General features: G+C 43.1%; 1 protein-coding gene across 1 annotated transcript; it reads left to right on the forward strand.

The window, feature by feature from the left end:
- Positions 1-3,163: 3,163 nt before the first annotated feature.
- RPN1 (ribophorin I) lies at positions 3,164-16,788 on the forward strand. Its single transcript, XM_081900470.1, has 10 exons — positions 3,164-3,507; positions 6,676-6,740; positions 8,875-9,181; positions 10,203-10,412; positions 11,443-11,635; positions 12,258-12,357; positions 12,808-12,946; positions 13,225-13,344; positions 14,181-14,426; positions 15,888-16,788. Exons 1-10 carry the CDS (start codon positions 3,193-3,195, stop codon positions 16,068-16,070), a joined length of 1,878 nt encoding a protein of 625 aa, XP_081756596.1. The 5' UTR covers positions 3,164-3,192; the 3' UTR covers positions 16,071-16,788.
- Positions 16,789-17,014: the final 226 nt, after the last annotated feature.

The raw sequence follows: 17,014 nt of genomic DNA on the forward strand, positions 1-17,014 counted from the left end.
TTAGAGTATTCACTTTGCTGCTACACATTTTTGCATCCTACTAATAATATAAGGGACGCAGGTGGCACTGTGGGTTAAACCACAGAGCCTAGGACTTGCCGATCAGAAGGTCGGCGGTTCAAAGATGGAGATAATTGGAAATTGCAGAGTATGGAGAAAATGAAGGACAAAGTGCGAGACTGGTTACACTACGCTCAGATTAAGGAAATTTTTAAAAGTGACAAAAAGTTAGGATTCCAGGTGGAGAAATCGAAGTTGGAAACAGAACTGTTAGAACCTAAGACTAAGGTACTTTCAAGAATGTATAACTTGCTGTTGAAATGGAACACACAAGACGAAATGGTTAAGTCGGCTATGATAAAATGGGCACAGGATATTGGGCATAACATTATGTTTGAGGACTGGGAAAGGTTGTGGACCACTGGGTTGAACTTTACTGCATGTAATGCTTTGAAAGAAAATGTAATGAAAATGATATACAGATGGTACATGACCCCAGTTAAACTTGCCAAAATATACCATTCGTCTGATAACAAATGCTGGAAATGTAAAGAAAATGAAGGAACATTCTTTCACCTCTGGTGGACTTGCCCCAAAGTGAAGGCCTTCTGGGAAATGATATATAATGAGCTGAAAAAGGTATTTAAGTATACCTTTACTAAGAAACCAGGGGCCTTTCTTCTGGGCATTGTCGACCAGAAGGTGTTAAAGAAAGATAGAACATTTTTCATGTATGCAACAACAGCAGCAAGGATACTACTTGCTAAGAACTGGAAAACTCAAGATCTACCCACACTGGAAGAATGGCAGATGCAACTGATGGACTATATGCAACTGGCGGAGATGACTGGCAGAATCCGAGACCTGGGAGAAGAAAGGATTGAAGAAGATTGGAAGAAATTCAAGACTTACTTACAGAAATATTGTGATTTAGTGGAATGTTAAGAAGGATGCTTGGTTATAAATAATTGGCCATCACTAAAATAGATCAGGAATTGATGATAAGAGAGATTAAGAGAAACAAATTTGCAGGAGAATTATTTTATTGTATTTAAGTAAGTGGCTACAGATTTGGAAATAAGATGATAATTTGCTTGACAAAAACTTATTAATGATGTAAGTGGGAGCGGGAGACGTGAGGAAGTTCAAGGATATTATGAAATTTTGTTAAAACAAAGCAATAATGTTTACTATCACTGTATTCTTTTTTTCTAAAAACTCTAATAAATATTTATATATATAAAAAAACAGAAGGTCGGCGGTTCAAATCCCTGCGACAGGGTGAGCTCCCGTTGCTCGGTCCCTGCTCCTGCCAACCTAGCAGTTCGAAAGTATAGTGGTACCTTGGGTTAAGTACTTAATTTGTTCCGGAGGTCCGTTCTTAACCTGAAACTGTTCTTAACCTGAAGCACCACTTTAGCGAATGGGGCCTCCTGCTGCCGCCATGCCGCCAGAGCACGATTTCTGTTCTCATCCTGAAGCAAAGTTCTTAACCCGAGGTACTATTTCTGGGTTAGTGGAGTCTGTAACCTGAAGCGTATGTAACCCAAGGTACCACTGTACATCAAAGTGCAAGTAGATAGATAGGAATCACTCCGGCGGGAAGGTAAACGGCATTTCCGTGCGCTGCTCTGGTTTGCCAGAAGCGGCTTAGTCATGCTGGCCACATGACCCAAAAGCTGTATGTCGGCTCCCTCAGCCAATAAAGCGAGATGAGTGCTGCAATCCCAGAGTCAGCCACGATTGGACCTAATGGTCAGAGGTCTCTTTACTAAGAATATATACATAAGTGTGAACTATGCATATTTACTTAAAAGCAGATCTCTGTGAGTTCAAAGGGATTTACTCCAAAGTCAGTGTGCACTTCTAGGTTGTTTTGTTTGTTTGGAGGCTGCCTGTTATACAGATGCTATGCAACTTCAAAGTTATATAGAAATGTTGGTCATCTAGTCCAACCCCCTGAAAAGCAGTAATCTCAAATGCTTAAAAACTAAAGCATCCATGACAGACCCAATCTCTATTTAAAAATCTCCAAGGAGAGTCTGCCATTTTCTGAGAGAATTTGTTCCACCATTGAACAGCTCTTACTCTCAGAGATTTCTTCCTGGAGACATCCTTAGGCTCAAAGCAGACCTGTGGGGGGCAGATGGGTATGCTTGCCCGTGGGCCTTGGAGGGCTAAGCTAGTCAGGGTCCTCCGTCAAAGACCAGCTGCCTTTTTTGTTTGAATTGATAAGTTTATTCTAACAAGACTCTCACCCTGACCTCAGATAAGCTCTGCCCTGACCTGGCTCAAAGTCTTTCATACTCCCTTATGCATGGGATGTGGAATAAATAGAGCTTTTTTTCTCAGTCCTAGAATCACTGTTAGTATGAACTTCTGCTATTATCATTGTGCACTGTATTTTCTTAATAAACCAACTATATAGAAATGTAACATTTTACACAGAAATATACCCGCAATACAGTATTTATTAGAATTAAATTCCCATACAAATGGTAGAGCAAACATTGAAGTACTCGGAAAAAGCAGCTCCTAATCTTATATCTAGAGGCAGCCCTGTTATTCTGTTAGCAGTCTCCTGGCACCTGAAAAATCAACAAAGTGGATTGTAGCCCATGAAAGCTTATGCATTATAACTTTATTATAATTGATTAGCCACTCAACCTAATTTCCGTTTTCTATAAAACTGTTCTCTGTGTTTTCCCATAAAGACCTGGACACTCGCTCTCACACAAGTGTAACTTATTACAGTATTGCTTTTCTCACACTAATCCCATTGGCTGTTTTGCCCTCTGCTTCTTTAACTAGAGACTTCGTAATTTGAAAACCGTATGTTAGAATTTTGGAAAGGTTACATTGGAGAATAAAGGTCTCCCTGGATAAGCAGCTTACTTCTCCAAGAGCAGTTTACTGCCTATTTTTTTTAAAAAAAAATTATTCGAACATCTGACCCAGTGGTATCCATTACTACGGCTGCTGCAATCTGACGCATTCCGGCAGCTTTCAGGCTGACATTTTCTTATACAGCTGAGGAGGCTCCTCCCTTCGCACCCTCGGTCACGTGACGGGGAGGCCCCCCCCTCGCTCCCTCTCCGTCGTCCGCGCTGCCATCTTGGAGCTCCGACGGCCTCTGGGCGCCGCCATCTTGTCTTTCTCTCGGCGTGGAGGGCGCCATCTTGTGCCCGCCTGATGAATGAACCTTGCCGCGAGGGAGGGGAGTCTATCCGGTTCGCTCGGCTGCTCAGTCTTTCGGCGTGGCCAGCCATGGAGAGCCGCGCCGCTCGTGTCTCCCTCCTCCTCCTCCTCTGCTTGGGGGGCGCCCTGGCTGCCCCGGAGCTGGTCAACGAAGAAGTGAAGAGGACTGTGGACCTCGGCACTCACCTGGCCAAAGTGACGACCGAGCTGAGCCTGGCCAACCCCGCGGGGGGCTCCGGGTCGGCCGCCTCCTTCCTGCTGGCTCTGGACCCGGGCCTGGAGAGCCACCTGGCCTACCTGGGGGTGCAGGTGAGCGAGCTACTGGCGGGACGCGCAGCCTCCGCGGCCTTCCGCTTCCGAAGCCCTTCCCGCTGCCGCCGCGCCTCATGTCTCGGAGCCCCGTGAGCCTCGCTCGCCCTCTCCCTCCGGCCTCTCGCAGAGACGGCGCCCTCGGCCAGCCCTGGCGCCTCCCCGCTCGCGCTTCTCCTTTTCCTTCTGCGCGCGGGGCAAGTGTTTCTAGGAGTTGTGCTTCTGCCTTTCTTTCGCCTTCCCTCGCCGCGCCCAGGCTTCGAAAATCATCTCCCCCCCTCCAACCCACTTTGCCTTCGCCTCTTGGTTTTTCCTGGGCATCTGCCTCCATTCCCTGCAGCTTTTCATTCCCTAATAAGTTCGCTTGTTGGCATTTGAGCGGATATCATTTCCAAAGCATCCCCTCCCCTCGCCTCAACAACGCTATGGCATTGCATTTCAGGGGTTTGTCTTTCTTAACTGTACTGACTGTGGTATGTTTGGCTCCTTTCCCCGTATAGTTAGCAGGGATGGAGGCTAAACTGCAGATTTGGGGTGGCTATCTCCTTCTTCCCATAGAGGAGGCCGTGCTGCAGAGATATATGGGCCACGAAGAAAACGCTATCAATTTTTTGTCCACTCGAAATAAAAGTGTGGGATCTTCTGGGCAGCACACACAGTGGATTGTGATCTGGGAATGCAGTGTTAGAAGAATATGTGATCCACATTGGCATGGGGGTGGAAATAGAGGTCTTTTCTAAAGTTACACGTAAGCTGCCCTTTGGGGGTTTGCCAGCTTTTTGACCCAGATAATGTCATGGAAAGGGTTGTCACTTTGCAGCAGTGCTCACCACATATTTGTTTTATTTCTCTTCCTGGCTGCTGACTCCCTTCAGAGCTGCCGCTGTAGTAAATGGCCTGGCATATACTGACACGTAAGCGTAAGTGCTGCAATCGGAGAGCAACCAGTGGCAACCTAGAGGGAAGGAGGCGTGGATCTCAAGGCATGTCTATAAAACCGCATAACGCATGCGTTTGCAGGGCCTGTGGCTAGCTGAACAGCAGGCTGCTGGCATCAGAACATTTTAAGTGGCTTATTATTATTCATTGCTGCCTGTGTTTCCTGCCTGCCTGCAATAATTGGAGGTGTTCGTAAATGTGAGCTTAGGAGAAAGCCTTTCTAGAAGGTGTGTTTTAGCTGCTTCTATCTGTGTGGCAATGTGTTAATGAAAACGGTTAGTTGAAGCTCTGTCCTGAACCGTGAATGGCTGCAGATATCATAGTGGAGTGCGCTCTGTTATTAGAAAGTGAGCAGTCACAGCTATTTGGAAAGGACTGTAGCTTGGTGGTAGAGCATCTGATTTGAATATAGAAAGTCCTATGTTCAATCCCTAGTATTCCTAGAGAGGACCAGGAGAAAGCCCAGTCTGAAATCCCGGATAGTGGCTTCCAGTCAGTGAGTTGGATGGACCAGTGGCCTGACTTGATAAAAGGTGCTGCAGAGTATTCATTCCACAAGGCAACTTGATTTTAAGGAATGTAATAGCAGCTAGAAAGCTGAGCTAAGCTTATTTTGCCTTTGGAAGAAAGGGTTGTAAGTACGTACAGTAAAGGTAGGTGAAGGCAGTAAGGGTAGTGGACTGAGTCTTTGGCATTGTATCTGATGGCCAAAAGTGAGCTCATTGGGACCTAGGCCCTGCTCCCTATGCAATCACAGTTTCTATAGGGGTCTTCCCCAACCTGGTGCCCTTCAGCTGGTTCCCAGTCAACCTGGGTGGTGGTGTCAAAAACAATGGGAGGACACCACGTTAGGCAAAGCTACCCTCAAGTATGATTTCTTATGTTATTTACAGTCCCATTCTAAATAATGGAACTTGCTTCCTTGTAACTATATGCATAGGATAACTGCCGTTGTCTTCTATTTCATCATTTTGCAAAATGGGAATACTTGCTGGCCTATTGGATAGTGGATAATGCTGAATATGGATAGGCATTGCACTCTCATACATGAATTTCTTGATAGTCCTTGGACAATCAGGTACTGGTTGCAGTATCTGGTAGTTTTGATCCATTACAGTGAGAGGCCTGTGAAGCCCTTTGTGGATTAAAAATGGAACTAAATTATTTTTTACTTGGGGGTAGGTGTACATATATATTTGGGTCTGAAAATATGAATTATCAGTAAAATAATTCTACATCCTAGCCATGCCTTTACTTTCTAGTGAACCCCTTCCCAAGGACCTGAAAGAATCACATGTATCTTTTTTAATTTTGGCCAGTTTACTCTCAAATTAAGAAGAAAAGTGCTGTCAGGTGCATCGTCTGTCCTTGTAACATTGGGGAGGCTGTTGGAGAAAGTAAAATCAGGACTGTTTTCAACAAATCATGTCATCCAACACTTGTCTGTCTAGTTGTGGCTATTCAGTGAGTTCTCACAAAAGACTTCTGGTAGAAGAACAGTAAGTCTTTGATCAGAACTTGCATCCCATAAATCACTACTGTATGTCTCTTGTTCTGAAGCTAACACAGTAACAGGGTTCCAGAACTTGCCTACCTGCTTGCCAGCAGTGTGTGTACTCCCTGTCCAGTAAGCAGAAGAAAAATGTGCTTTATCTCTGTTGTTTTGGCTTCTGCAGAAAGCACCAGTAGTGCCTCACTGTTGCTTTAGAATTACAGAAGCCAAATTCAGAGGGAAAGGATTTGCCTCTTCAAAATCACCACAGAGAAAAGGGAGGAATGCTTTCTCATAGTTTGAAATTTGCAGGAGACAGCAGCACATTGTTGCTTGCTCCTTCTGCAGGATCCCTTCAGAAAGGCAAACACCCCTCCATTCTCTAGGTTCTTCAAAATGCGGCAGGACTCCAGGAAGGGGTGAATGACAGCTGCAGACAATGGGCTTGGCTAGTAATCCAAGCCAGCATTTACGTGTTCTTGTATAAGTCTCAAGGGTTTAACAGACCTCTGTGTATGTTGCTTTTAGATAATGCTGCAGGGTTTGTGGAGTTAGCCAACAACTTGTTCATGATTGGATGGCTAATTATTGGTGTGTGTGTGTCAAATTCAAGTGTGTCTTTGCTGACTTGCAGACCCCTGGGAGTAGGAATTAGCACTTGTGATGAATTCAGCTGTCTCAGATGGAAAATGTAAATGGTAACAATGACCAAACTTGAATTTAATCGTTTTTTATAGGTGAAAGGCGAGGAAGAAGAAGAGAGTACTCTTGAGTTGAAGGAGACAAAGGTAAAAGGTAAAAGGTAAGTTTTGCCAAGGGAAACTATATCATATCCAGGTTTGCCACAAAATATACACTGAAGAATTTGCGCCCAGTCTGTATAACGCATATACTTAGCACATTCAGACTTTATATTTTTGTAATTTCCAAAGTGTTTCTTAAAAAATAAATATTGTACTAGGTCAGAGACGTTTGCTTGTAGCCCTGCAGAATCATAGAAAATCTAAGACTTCAGATGCTATTTTAATAGTGGCTTTCTTTTTGATTATTGGATTAAAAAATTAAGAAAAACAAATCTAATCTGACAATTCTGATGACATGCAGTTATCACTTGAAATTGGGAGGCATAGTAATTCACAGAGTTGCATTATAATCTGCTTGCTTCTTAGAAGCCTAAACCTGTCTATTGGAAACAAAAATTACCATTATCATTATTTACCTGCCCGCAGAATGGGTTACAACATTACAACACCATACTAGTAAAACAACTTACAATTACAGAAATAAGGTGGGTTCTATCAATGTACACCTCAAGTGTCAAAAGTCAGGGCAAAGAGGTGTGTCTTCAGCTTTCACCATAATGAAAGTGCCAGATGCACCTCTGTGGGGAGGGAGTTCAGAACCTAGGGGCTGCCACAGAAAATACCCTCTCCTAGGCCACCACCACATAAGCTTTTCAATGCAGAGGAACTACCAAGTGTGCTCGCTCTGGCAATCTTAGCACCTAAGAGAGTGGGGTGGGAAATATAGCCTGCATGTATTGAAGAGCTGGGAAGAGCTGTTACAGAGTTGTGAAAAGAATGCTGTTGAAAGAAAGAAAGGATGTCTTTGAATATGTTGCAAAGGAATGTGCTGGCCCTGATAGATGAGCTTTTTAGCCTTGTACTGTCTCTCCTGATAAGACTCCAGTTGCTTAGTTACCTGATAAGACCCATGCTATGTATGGTACTTGGGTATTGTGCATGTGTTAGGAGCTTAGAAACCTTATAAAAAACTCAGGTATTCCTAGGGATGCTGGAATTCACCCTGGTGACTTCCCCCAAATGTTACATTTGACCAAATAAAGCTGCCTTAAACTTTCTTTGATGTGCTTCTTGAAGAAATCCACAACAAGGGTCTGTAAGGAAGGAGGTGGTCTTTTAGGTATTTGGGGCCTGAGTCGTTTAGGGCTTTGAACATTAATGTGAGTGGCTTGAACTGGGCCCAGAAATGAACTGGCAACCAGTGCAGCTGTTTTAGCACAGGAGGTTATGTGAGATCTGAACTAAACTGCAACCAGTAATCGAGCTGCTGCATTTTGGACCAATCAAAGTTTCCAAGTCATCTTCAAGGGCAGCCCTGTATAGAGTGCATTGCTGTAATCCAGTCTGGAAGTTACCAGATCATGGAGTGGCCAAGTGATCTGTATCCAAAATGGGCTGTGGCTGGCGAACCGGCTGGAACTGAAAAAAGGCATTCCTAACCACCTGGTCCTCCAGTGACACTTTAAATCCAGGAAAATGCCTTCCCCAGCTACAAACCTGCTCCTTTCATGGAAGTGCAAGGCAGACTGCCTCCCCACCTCCCACAACACCTCTGTCTTTTCAGGATTCAGCTTCAGTTTTATTAGCTCTCATCCAACCTATCTGTTGTCAGTCGTTACTGACCAGTCTTTAAAAGCTAATGCAATATATCTTTTGACATTTAAATCAAACTGTTAGCTGTTATAACATTAGTCAATTGAGATCAGGGTTCTCTGAAATAGCAAACGTTCCCAAGAGTCCATGTTCTGATTGCTGACAGCAATGGGCCATGTTACTGCCATTTTGATTAAACCCAGGCTAATATAACTGAGCTAGGAATACAAAGATGGTTTTGGGTATCCATAGCATTACATTTATTATTACATTTATATTTAATCTTTTATCCTCACAACAACCTTGTGAAATAGATTAGGTTGAGAAACTCTGACTAGTCCAAGATCATCCAGTGAGTGGGGATTTGAACTTTAGTCTACACTCAAACCACTACGTGGCCCAAAACTGCAGCAGACAAATGAAGGTGGAGATGATATATTCTTCAGTGAGAATCTTTGTTGAGCTTCTTTCCATGCTTATGGGTGTCTGTAAAGCCAGCAGAGCCAGATTGATTTTTCTATCTTTTTTTCTCCTTTACAGTGGCAAATTCTTCACTGTAAAACTGCCATCTCCTTTGGCTCCAGGTGGAAAGATTCGCTTATCTGTTGAAACGGTTTTTACACATGTCCTGCAGCCGTACCCAACTCATATCACCCAAGCAGAGAAACAGTTTGTGGTTTTTGAGGGCAATCATTATTTTTACTCTCCGTATCCAACCAAGACCCAAACTACTCGGATTAAGCTGGCCTCAAGGAACGTGGAAAGCTACACCAAACTAGGCAATCCTAGTCGGTCAGAGGACATGATTGAATATGGACCCTTCAGGGATGTTCCACCATACAGTGAGGTAAACTCTTAATCCCAGTTAACATTCCTAGGGGAGAAGCTGTTTAAAAGGAATTTGTCACTCATGTAGAATTAAAATACATGCATGCCATTCTGCTGTGTCAAATGATTAATATAAATCCAAAAACCAGGAATGTAAGGGGCTTAAAAGGAACTAAAGTAAACTAAATCTGCCTTGTATGTAACAACTCCACCTGTTCATCCTGGGTGGACAAAGAATACCACGCAGGTGAGTACATGAGGTTATATGCAGGCCAGTGAGTGGACTAGCGAAGAAGAGAAAGATTGCTGTGTTCCTTTGCCTGCCAGCCTTTGGCACAAGACAGTTTTATAGCAGGCCTGCCAAGAGGCTTCTTCTCCTCCCTGGCCAGCACAGAAACATGCTAGTATTTACAAGATTCAGCCAAAGGGCACCAAGTCTTTAATCTTTCAAAATGGACAAGGCACTTTTTGTGTGTGCGCTATTACAGATTTCTAATGGGCTCAGAAAAAGTAATGCAGCCACTGTCTATGGACATTGCTCACATTATTCCACATGTGGTTTCTCAGCATAGACACCTTCCAACTGGGATAGCTCAGTCAGTAGAGCACGAGACTCTTAATCTCAGGGTCATGGGTTCAAGCCCCACGATGGGCAAAATATTCTGGCATTGCAGAGGGTTGGATGAGATGACCCTCATGGTCCCTTCCATCACTACAGTTCCATGATTCTAAGTACATATTGGGAGTAGACAATGAAATACTGTTTCCTTAATGCCCTGTTTATGAGCTTCTCAGAAGCTTACTTGTGTCGGAGGCTGAATGCTGGACAAGATGGATCCTTGCTAGATCTAGCCAACATTTCTTAATGAGTATTGTGAAATATTTCAATCAATACATAGATTGTGTAATACCTCAACAAAAATGATTGAGAGTCTGATTTGCAAGTAGGTCTTCTTAATAGGCATTGCTGTAAATGAAATGGCTTTTTCTACAACACACTCGAGCACAGAAAGTCTTCAGTTTCTACTTTTTCTCCTTAGGATAACCTTAAGGTGCACTATGAAAACAACAGTCCGTTCCTGACGATCACTACCATGACACGTGTCATTGAAGTTTCTCACTGGGGCAACATTGCTGTAGAAGAGACGGTTGACTTGAAGCACACAGGAGCTGTGCTCAAAGGGCCTTTCTCCAGATATGACTACCAAAGACAGCCGGACAGTGGAATATCCTCTGTGAAGTCTTTCAAGGTCTGCCCTTGCATATTTCTCTTTGTCTTAAAAGGAGCCTCGGGGGGGGGGGGGTGTATAAGTAAACAGTTCCTCTTCCCCTTGCCAGAAGGACCAGGCTTTGGGGGTAGGGAAGGGGACAGCAAAGAAGCATTGCTACTGATCTGCTTTTGAGGAGATGGTGCCTTACTGGAAACTTTCTTTCTGTCCTTTTTTATGTTGCTTCTTGTTTCTGATATGGAAGTACAGGCTTAGGGCGCAATCCTAGCCCTACTTGTCTGGGAACAAGCCCCACTGAAATCAGTAAGACTTAGGTCTGTTTAAATATGGTTAGGATTGCAGCCTTAGGTCGCTTGCCTTCCCCACCATTCTGTTTTGGAACAAAGCTAAAGGAGGCAGTGGGTGAGAAGATTCCCTTTCTAACTTTTGGAAGAATTGCTCAGACAGCATTTTAAAACTAAAAGGCATTAAATATTAAAATAATTACAGTGATTGACTTAGGAAACACAGTAATAAAAAAAAGGTACATACAGTGGTACTTCGGGTTACAAACTTAATCTGTTCTGGAGGCCTGTTCTTTGATCGAAGCGTTCTTAACCTGAGCTGTGTGCTTTCCCTAATGAGGCCTCCCACCGCCTGTGTTCGTCTTCCATTCATTTTCCGGGGCAAAGTGTGCTAACCGGAACACCTACATCCGGTTTTGCGGAGTCCATTGTTCAAAGTGTTCGTTAACAGGACTGTTCGTTGACCAAGGTAGCATTGTATGGTACTCTTTAGAAATGTAGGCACTTCATTTAGAATCTGGGGACTTTGAAGAAAAGATCAGGCAAGCCTTGCAGAGGGTTGGACTGTGACCAGAATCTCTTCCAATGTGATTTTTTAAATTCAGTCTGCTGTATATGATTTGCTTATACTGTGGTTGCAACTGCTGTGAGCATGGAGATAACTCTTTGCTTTTAGTGAAAATGCACTCTTAAAAACAGTGACTAGCAAGTGCCTCAATTATCGGTACTGGTGAATTTGACATTAAGTGCTTATCTTGCTTTTGCAGACTATCCTTCCTGCTGCTGCTCAAGATGTGTATTACAGAGATGAAATTGGCAACATATCCACCAGTCATCTCCTCATCCTGGATGACTCTGTGGAAATGGAGATCCGCCCTCGCTTCCCCCTATTTGGTGGTTGGAAGACACATTACATCATTGGTTATAACCTGCCTAGCTATGAATACCTCTTTAATCTTGGTAGGTTTCCTTGTTACGGTAGTGGCATATGGAATATAATGTGAGCAACTGGAGTACAAAGCTATTCACTGTCTGCAGTTCTATGCAGAATGGCATATTTGGAATTCCAAATATTCTTAGTTTTATTATTTGTGCATGTGTGCTCCGAAACCAGGTGCTGTACTGTTAAAGTGCATCTCAGTACTTGATTATATGAATTTAAATGATGCAGGCATCTCCTGAAAAATGCCATGCATGGTTAGAAGCTCCTTCAGGTTTGCTCTCAGGTACACCTCCCCGCACTTCCTACTCTCCTGACACCATTCTGTTCCTTTCCCAAAACCTACAAAATGATATACAGTGTGGTCAATGGGGGATATCCAGCTAAGCTGTACTAAGCTTTGTGCTCTGCACAGCTCATGCTGGGTGCATAGTTCAGTGTGTTGTCACAGTAATAGTGTGGATATTGCCTAACATTACTGTGAATACACAACATGCAGCTAAAATAAGTTGTAGTGGAGCTTAATGGGTTTTTTTTAAGCTCAGCTTTAAATTTGTGACTGTTTTACCCAACAGGGCTTTCATAGCTGGTATCCTGATACATTGAAAAAATAATAGTGTCCTCTTGGTTTTTGTTTCCCAGGTGATCAGTATGCCCTGAAGATGAGATTTGTTGACCACGTGTTTGATGAGCAAGTTACAGACTCACTAACTGTAAAGATAATCCTTCCAGAAGGTGCCAAGTAAGTAATAATATGGTTGAGATCAAGGCACTTTGTGTCAGCCAAAAAACACATGGCCTGCTTATGTATTATTCTGCGTGAGGTGAAGCAAGGAGGAGCAGCATTTATGTCCCTGTCTCAATTCCACATCCCCCTGCCCTGTATAATGACAGTGTGTGGAGCATGGTTGTCTGCAAAGGAACTCGTATGTTTGAGCAGCTGCTTGTGCACAGGGACACCACTCAATCAGGATACCAACACAGCCAGGCATCCCAGTTACATGCAGCCCCTGTGTGTGAGTGGCAACTCATGTGCACAGCTTTACTTGCAAAGGACCATGCCCCAGCCATGGACATCGGAGGGCAGGGGCTAATCCAGGGCTAATTTCTCTCCCCCCCTAACCCCCCCCCAACAACCAGGTTAAGTTTTTCCTGGGACAGCTAACAGTATTGTATACACCTCTGTTTGCAGGAATATCCATGTGGATAGTCCATATGACATCAGCCGGGCACCTGATGAACTTCACTACACCTATTTGGACACCTTTGGCCGTCCAGTCATAGTTGCGCACAAGAACAACCTAGTTGAGCAGCACATCCAGGATATTGTGGTAAGCATAAGCCCTTTGCTTAGATAGCATAAATAATGAGAAGTCCCGCGCTCATCTTTGCAGCCCAGATTGCTCTCTAGCAAGTGACATGGCTGCAATAGCAACAGACCACGTTCATAGATCAGTGTAAAGGCGGAGCTTCACTCTTGAGTTCTGATCTGCGTCTTAAATGTGCAAGTATCTCATTGTTCTTAGGTATAGGAATGTAAGGTGGGTAGCATGTCATCTTGACTAATGGAAGTTTACGCTCTTCTCCCTGCTTGCCCTGCTCTTCCTAGGTGCACTATAATTTTAACAAGATCCTGATGCTGCAAGAACCTCTCCTGGTAGTTGGAGCCTTCTACATCCTGTTCTTTACAGTGATCCTCTATGTGAGGCTGGACTTCTCTATCACTAAGGTACTGCAATAGAGGCACGATGAAACAGGGAGGATGTGGCAGGAGGGTTGGTCTCACTGTTTCCTTTGGGAGAGCCCTTTCCTTGGTATTAAATGCCCTTGCACTGACTGCTAGAGAACTGGATTCGCTGCTGTTTTTATGTGAGGTAGCACTTACTCTTTTTGTAAAATATGGATATATTGCGAGAGCAAGCTATTACCTTATCTTTATATCAGCGGTGCTCTGAAATTTAATAGTTTCTTAGCATAGGCAAACTATACTTGAAATACATTAATTCTTTGAGTCAATAAATGAGCATGTTGTGTCAGCGTTTACCTTTTTCAAAGCACTGCTAAGATCCAAATTGGCCAAAATTCTTCATCTATTAATTTTCACAGAATGAAGAAGACTTTTAAAATGGCATTTTGGTCCATGTTTTAATTAATTTTGATTCAGTCAAGATGGCTTGCACAGTGGATATCCTTGTTTCGTTATCACATACAAGTCTGTTTGAAGCAAATGGAACTCCTCAGTGTTTCTTGTTTTTGCACTTTGCTGCAAACAACTATTTTGGTAAAGTCTGTCTGATGAATTTAGCCAGTGTAGTGAATAAGCGACAGAATTGTGAACTAGGAACTCCTTTGGTTTAGATCTTGCCTTTTCCCTTTCGACTCTCTAGATAGACTTTAGGTATGCCAATCTCTCTGCCTCGGTCTTTTATTTCCAAGGTGGAGGTTATGCTGACAGATCTTACAGGGTTGTTGTAAGGACTACCAAGAGAGCACACAAAACACTTTCTGGACACTTAGAATGCACTATATACTGTAATAAGTATTTAAGCCATTGTGCTTTTACAGGATCCAGCTGCAGAAGCTAGGATGAAAGTTGCCTGCATCACAGAGCAAGTTCTCACCCTGGTGAATAAGAGACTACGTCTGTACCGCCATTTTGATGAAGCTGTGAATAAGTATAAGCAGTCACGGGATATTTCAAACCTAAACAGTGGCAAAAAATCACTGGAGACTGAACATAAGGCCTTAACCAACGAAATAGCTTCATTGCAGTCCAAGCTGAAGACAGAAGGCTCTGACTTGTGTGACAAAGTAAGAATCCGTTGGCCTCCTTAGTGTGTATTGTTACTGTACTGCCTTTATTCTAAACTGCCTTTTTTCTTGTCATTCCCAATCAGATATTTTCCTCACACTTTAAAGAAATTCTTTTTTGTTGTCTTCATTCTGTGTTTACAGTGTATCATGATGATTCCAGAATAATGCTGCTAAAGTTGAGATTTCTAGGTTCCTTGTAAGGTTTTATTTCCAAGCATTCCTCCATAGGTCTGGAGAGCCTTGGGGGAATTTCCCCCAGTTTTCATTCTGCCATGGCTTTAAATATTGCCCTACCTGTATAAAATATCTAAACCAGGACTGTCGACTATCCCAGCTAGCTGAGATGCATTGGCCAGGGTCCTTCACCACATTCAGCCAAGCCCTTCTCTCAGTGAGTAGGCCCTGAAGGTAGCAAGTTTGCTCCAAATGTTTTAACGCTGTGTGGGGAATACATCAAGCCCCCCTGGCTGCATTAAGCCTTCAGGCTACCACTTACCTAACATGCCTACTGCTTTGAAACGGAATGTTTTTTGTAAGCTGCTGCTCAACATTTGTGAGCGAATCCTAAGGCATCCTGACTTCCCAATTTTAAGTTGTATTAATCCTTAGGCACAAACGTGGTCCACGTGTCATTCTCTTAGCAGACTGCTTCTTTGAGTGAAACTTTCACCCACAATAGGAGATCCATTCAGTGGATCTCCCTGGAACTGTTGGTGAATATAGCTATCTTGAAGATGGTCACTTTTGCCAGGATGTCAATGCATAACTTGCAACTGAAGGGCTGTTAATGCATTCTGCTCATTAATACTCAGCTGCAGTTAGCTGAAAGCTCCCTTGGTAACTGGGAGGAGGGCTGAGTGGAGGGGCTGTGCACACACACTGTAGCTGTTATCTCTACATATTTCTCTGCTGATGTTTTACTATAAAATGGAAGGAAGGTTAGACGGCATTTCATTTCTCAAAAACAAAGTATAAATGAAATGTAGCATAATCAAGTGCTCTTACTACCGTGGAACCAGCACTGACATGTTTGTTGCAGTGAGTGTCCATATTCAGAACCATTAAATGTAAAGTTTAAATGGGTGTAGCTTCTAACATAACATTGTATAGTTTGTCATATACAGTCATACCTTGGTTTTCAAACAGCTTAGTTCTTGAGCCGTGCAAAAACCCGGAAGTGACCATTCCTTTTTGCAAACTATTTTTGGAAGCCAAACATCTGACGGGGTTTCTGCGGCTTCCATGCATTGGTTTTCAAACGTTTTGAAAGTTGAATGGACTTCCGGAATGGATTCTGTTTGACTTAAAAAATATGACTGTAATTGTTTGCTTAGATCCTGCAAATCTACTACTTCTAGGGTGACCATAAAAATAAAATGAATGCACCCTGTTACTGTTGCTTTGTATGGCTATGGTGTTGTCCAGTCACCTAACGTTTTGTCCCAAATTTCTTCCAAGGTTAGCGAAATTCAGAAACTTGACAGCCAAGTAAAGGAGCTGGTCCTGAAATCTTCTGTGGAGGCTGAGCGGCTGGTTGTTGGCAAGCTCAAGAAGGATACATACATTGAGAATGAGAAGATGCATTCTAACAAGCGTCAGGAGCTGATCACCAAAATCGACAACATCCTTGATGCTCTATAAGTTAGAAGTAAAAAGTTTGGGAAAGAGCTAAAAGGGGTGGAAGAAGGTTCAATGAGCATACTGAGCCACACCAAGTTGGGGAATGGGGTGGGGTGGGATGGAGAGGTGTGTCTAGCCTACAAAACTGCGGCAAGGAAAAAGTTTTTGGAAATCGCCTCCAAAATGTGGTATTAGTCACTTTTAGGACCTGTTTGCTCTGTGATACACCTACTATAAAGAAGAGGTGTATTTATACCATGCCTTGGACTTAAATGAAACCATAGTCCTCAAAGTGTTAGTAGCACGACTTCAAAGTCTGCTGAGAGGCCCTCTAATTTTCAGTAGGGAAGCGTGCACACAGGTCCTGTACTGGCACTGAATGTCTCAGTCAGAGAATAAATACAACTGTTTTATTCAAAGGTTTGGTAGCAAATCTTTCTTTCTGTCCTCCACCTTTGAATTTATACTTTTTTATATTTTGGAGATGGGGATATGGATAAGTAACTTGAACAAAGGAATTTTTTTAAACTATTTGTCGCACTAAATGAGATTCTTGTCCCTGAACTTTCTGAGCCTCTCTTGAAATTCAGTGTTGGGGTAGAGTCCAGGGAAAGAGAAGGGAGCGGGTGAGGTTCATTTGCTTAGAAGCCTGTGCTTTTCCTCAGACGGTTTGTTTCTTTTAAAAAAAATTGTAGGGAAGATCAAACTGAAATAAAGATGTATGGATCTTCTGCCTCTACTTTCTTCTTCTTATTATTATTATTAGAGTGTCCTGTGCCGTTTGGATTCCTGTAATGAGCACCACATTATGTTTGATCGGCTATCTTTATCTCATGCTCCATCTTGTGTAAGAATTCTGAACCTCTAAGCTGTTAAGAGCTTTTAGAATTATTACTGCGGCCAGTAACAAACTGACTTGCATTAATGCTGGTTGTAGCAATAGTTGGATCTTCCTATGAATGTGT

The sequence above is a fragment of the Podarcis melisellensis genome, assembly GCF_964234715.1.
Source record: "Podarcis melisellensis genome assembly, chromosome: 2".
Classification (NCBI taxonomy): Eukaryota; Metazoa; Chordata; class Lepidosauria; order Squamata; family Lacertidae; genus Podarcis; species Podarcis melisellensis.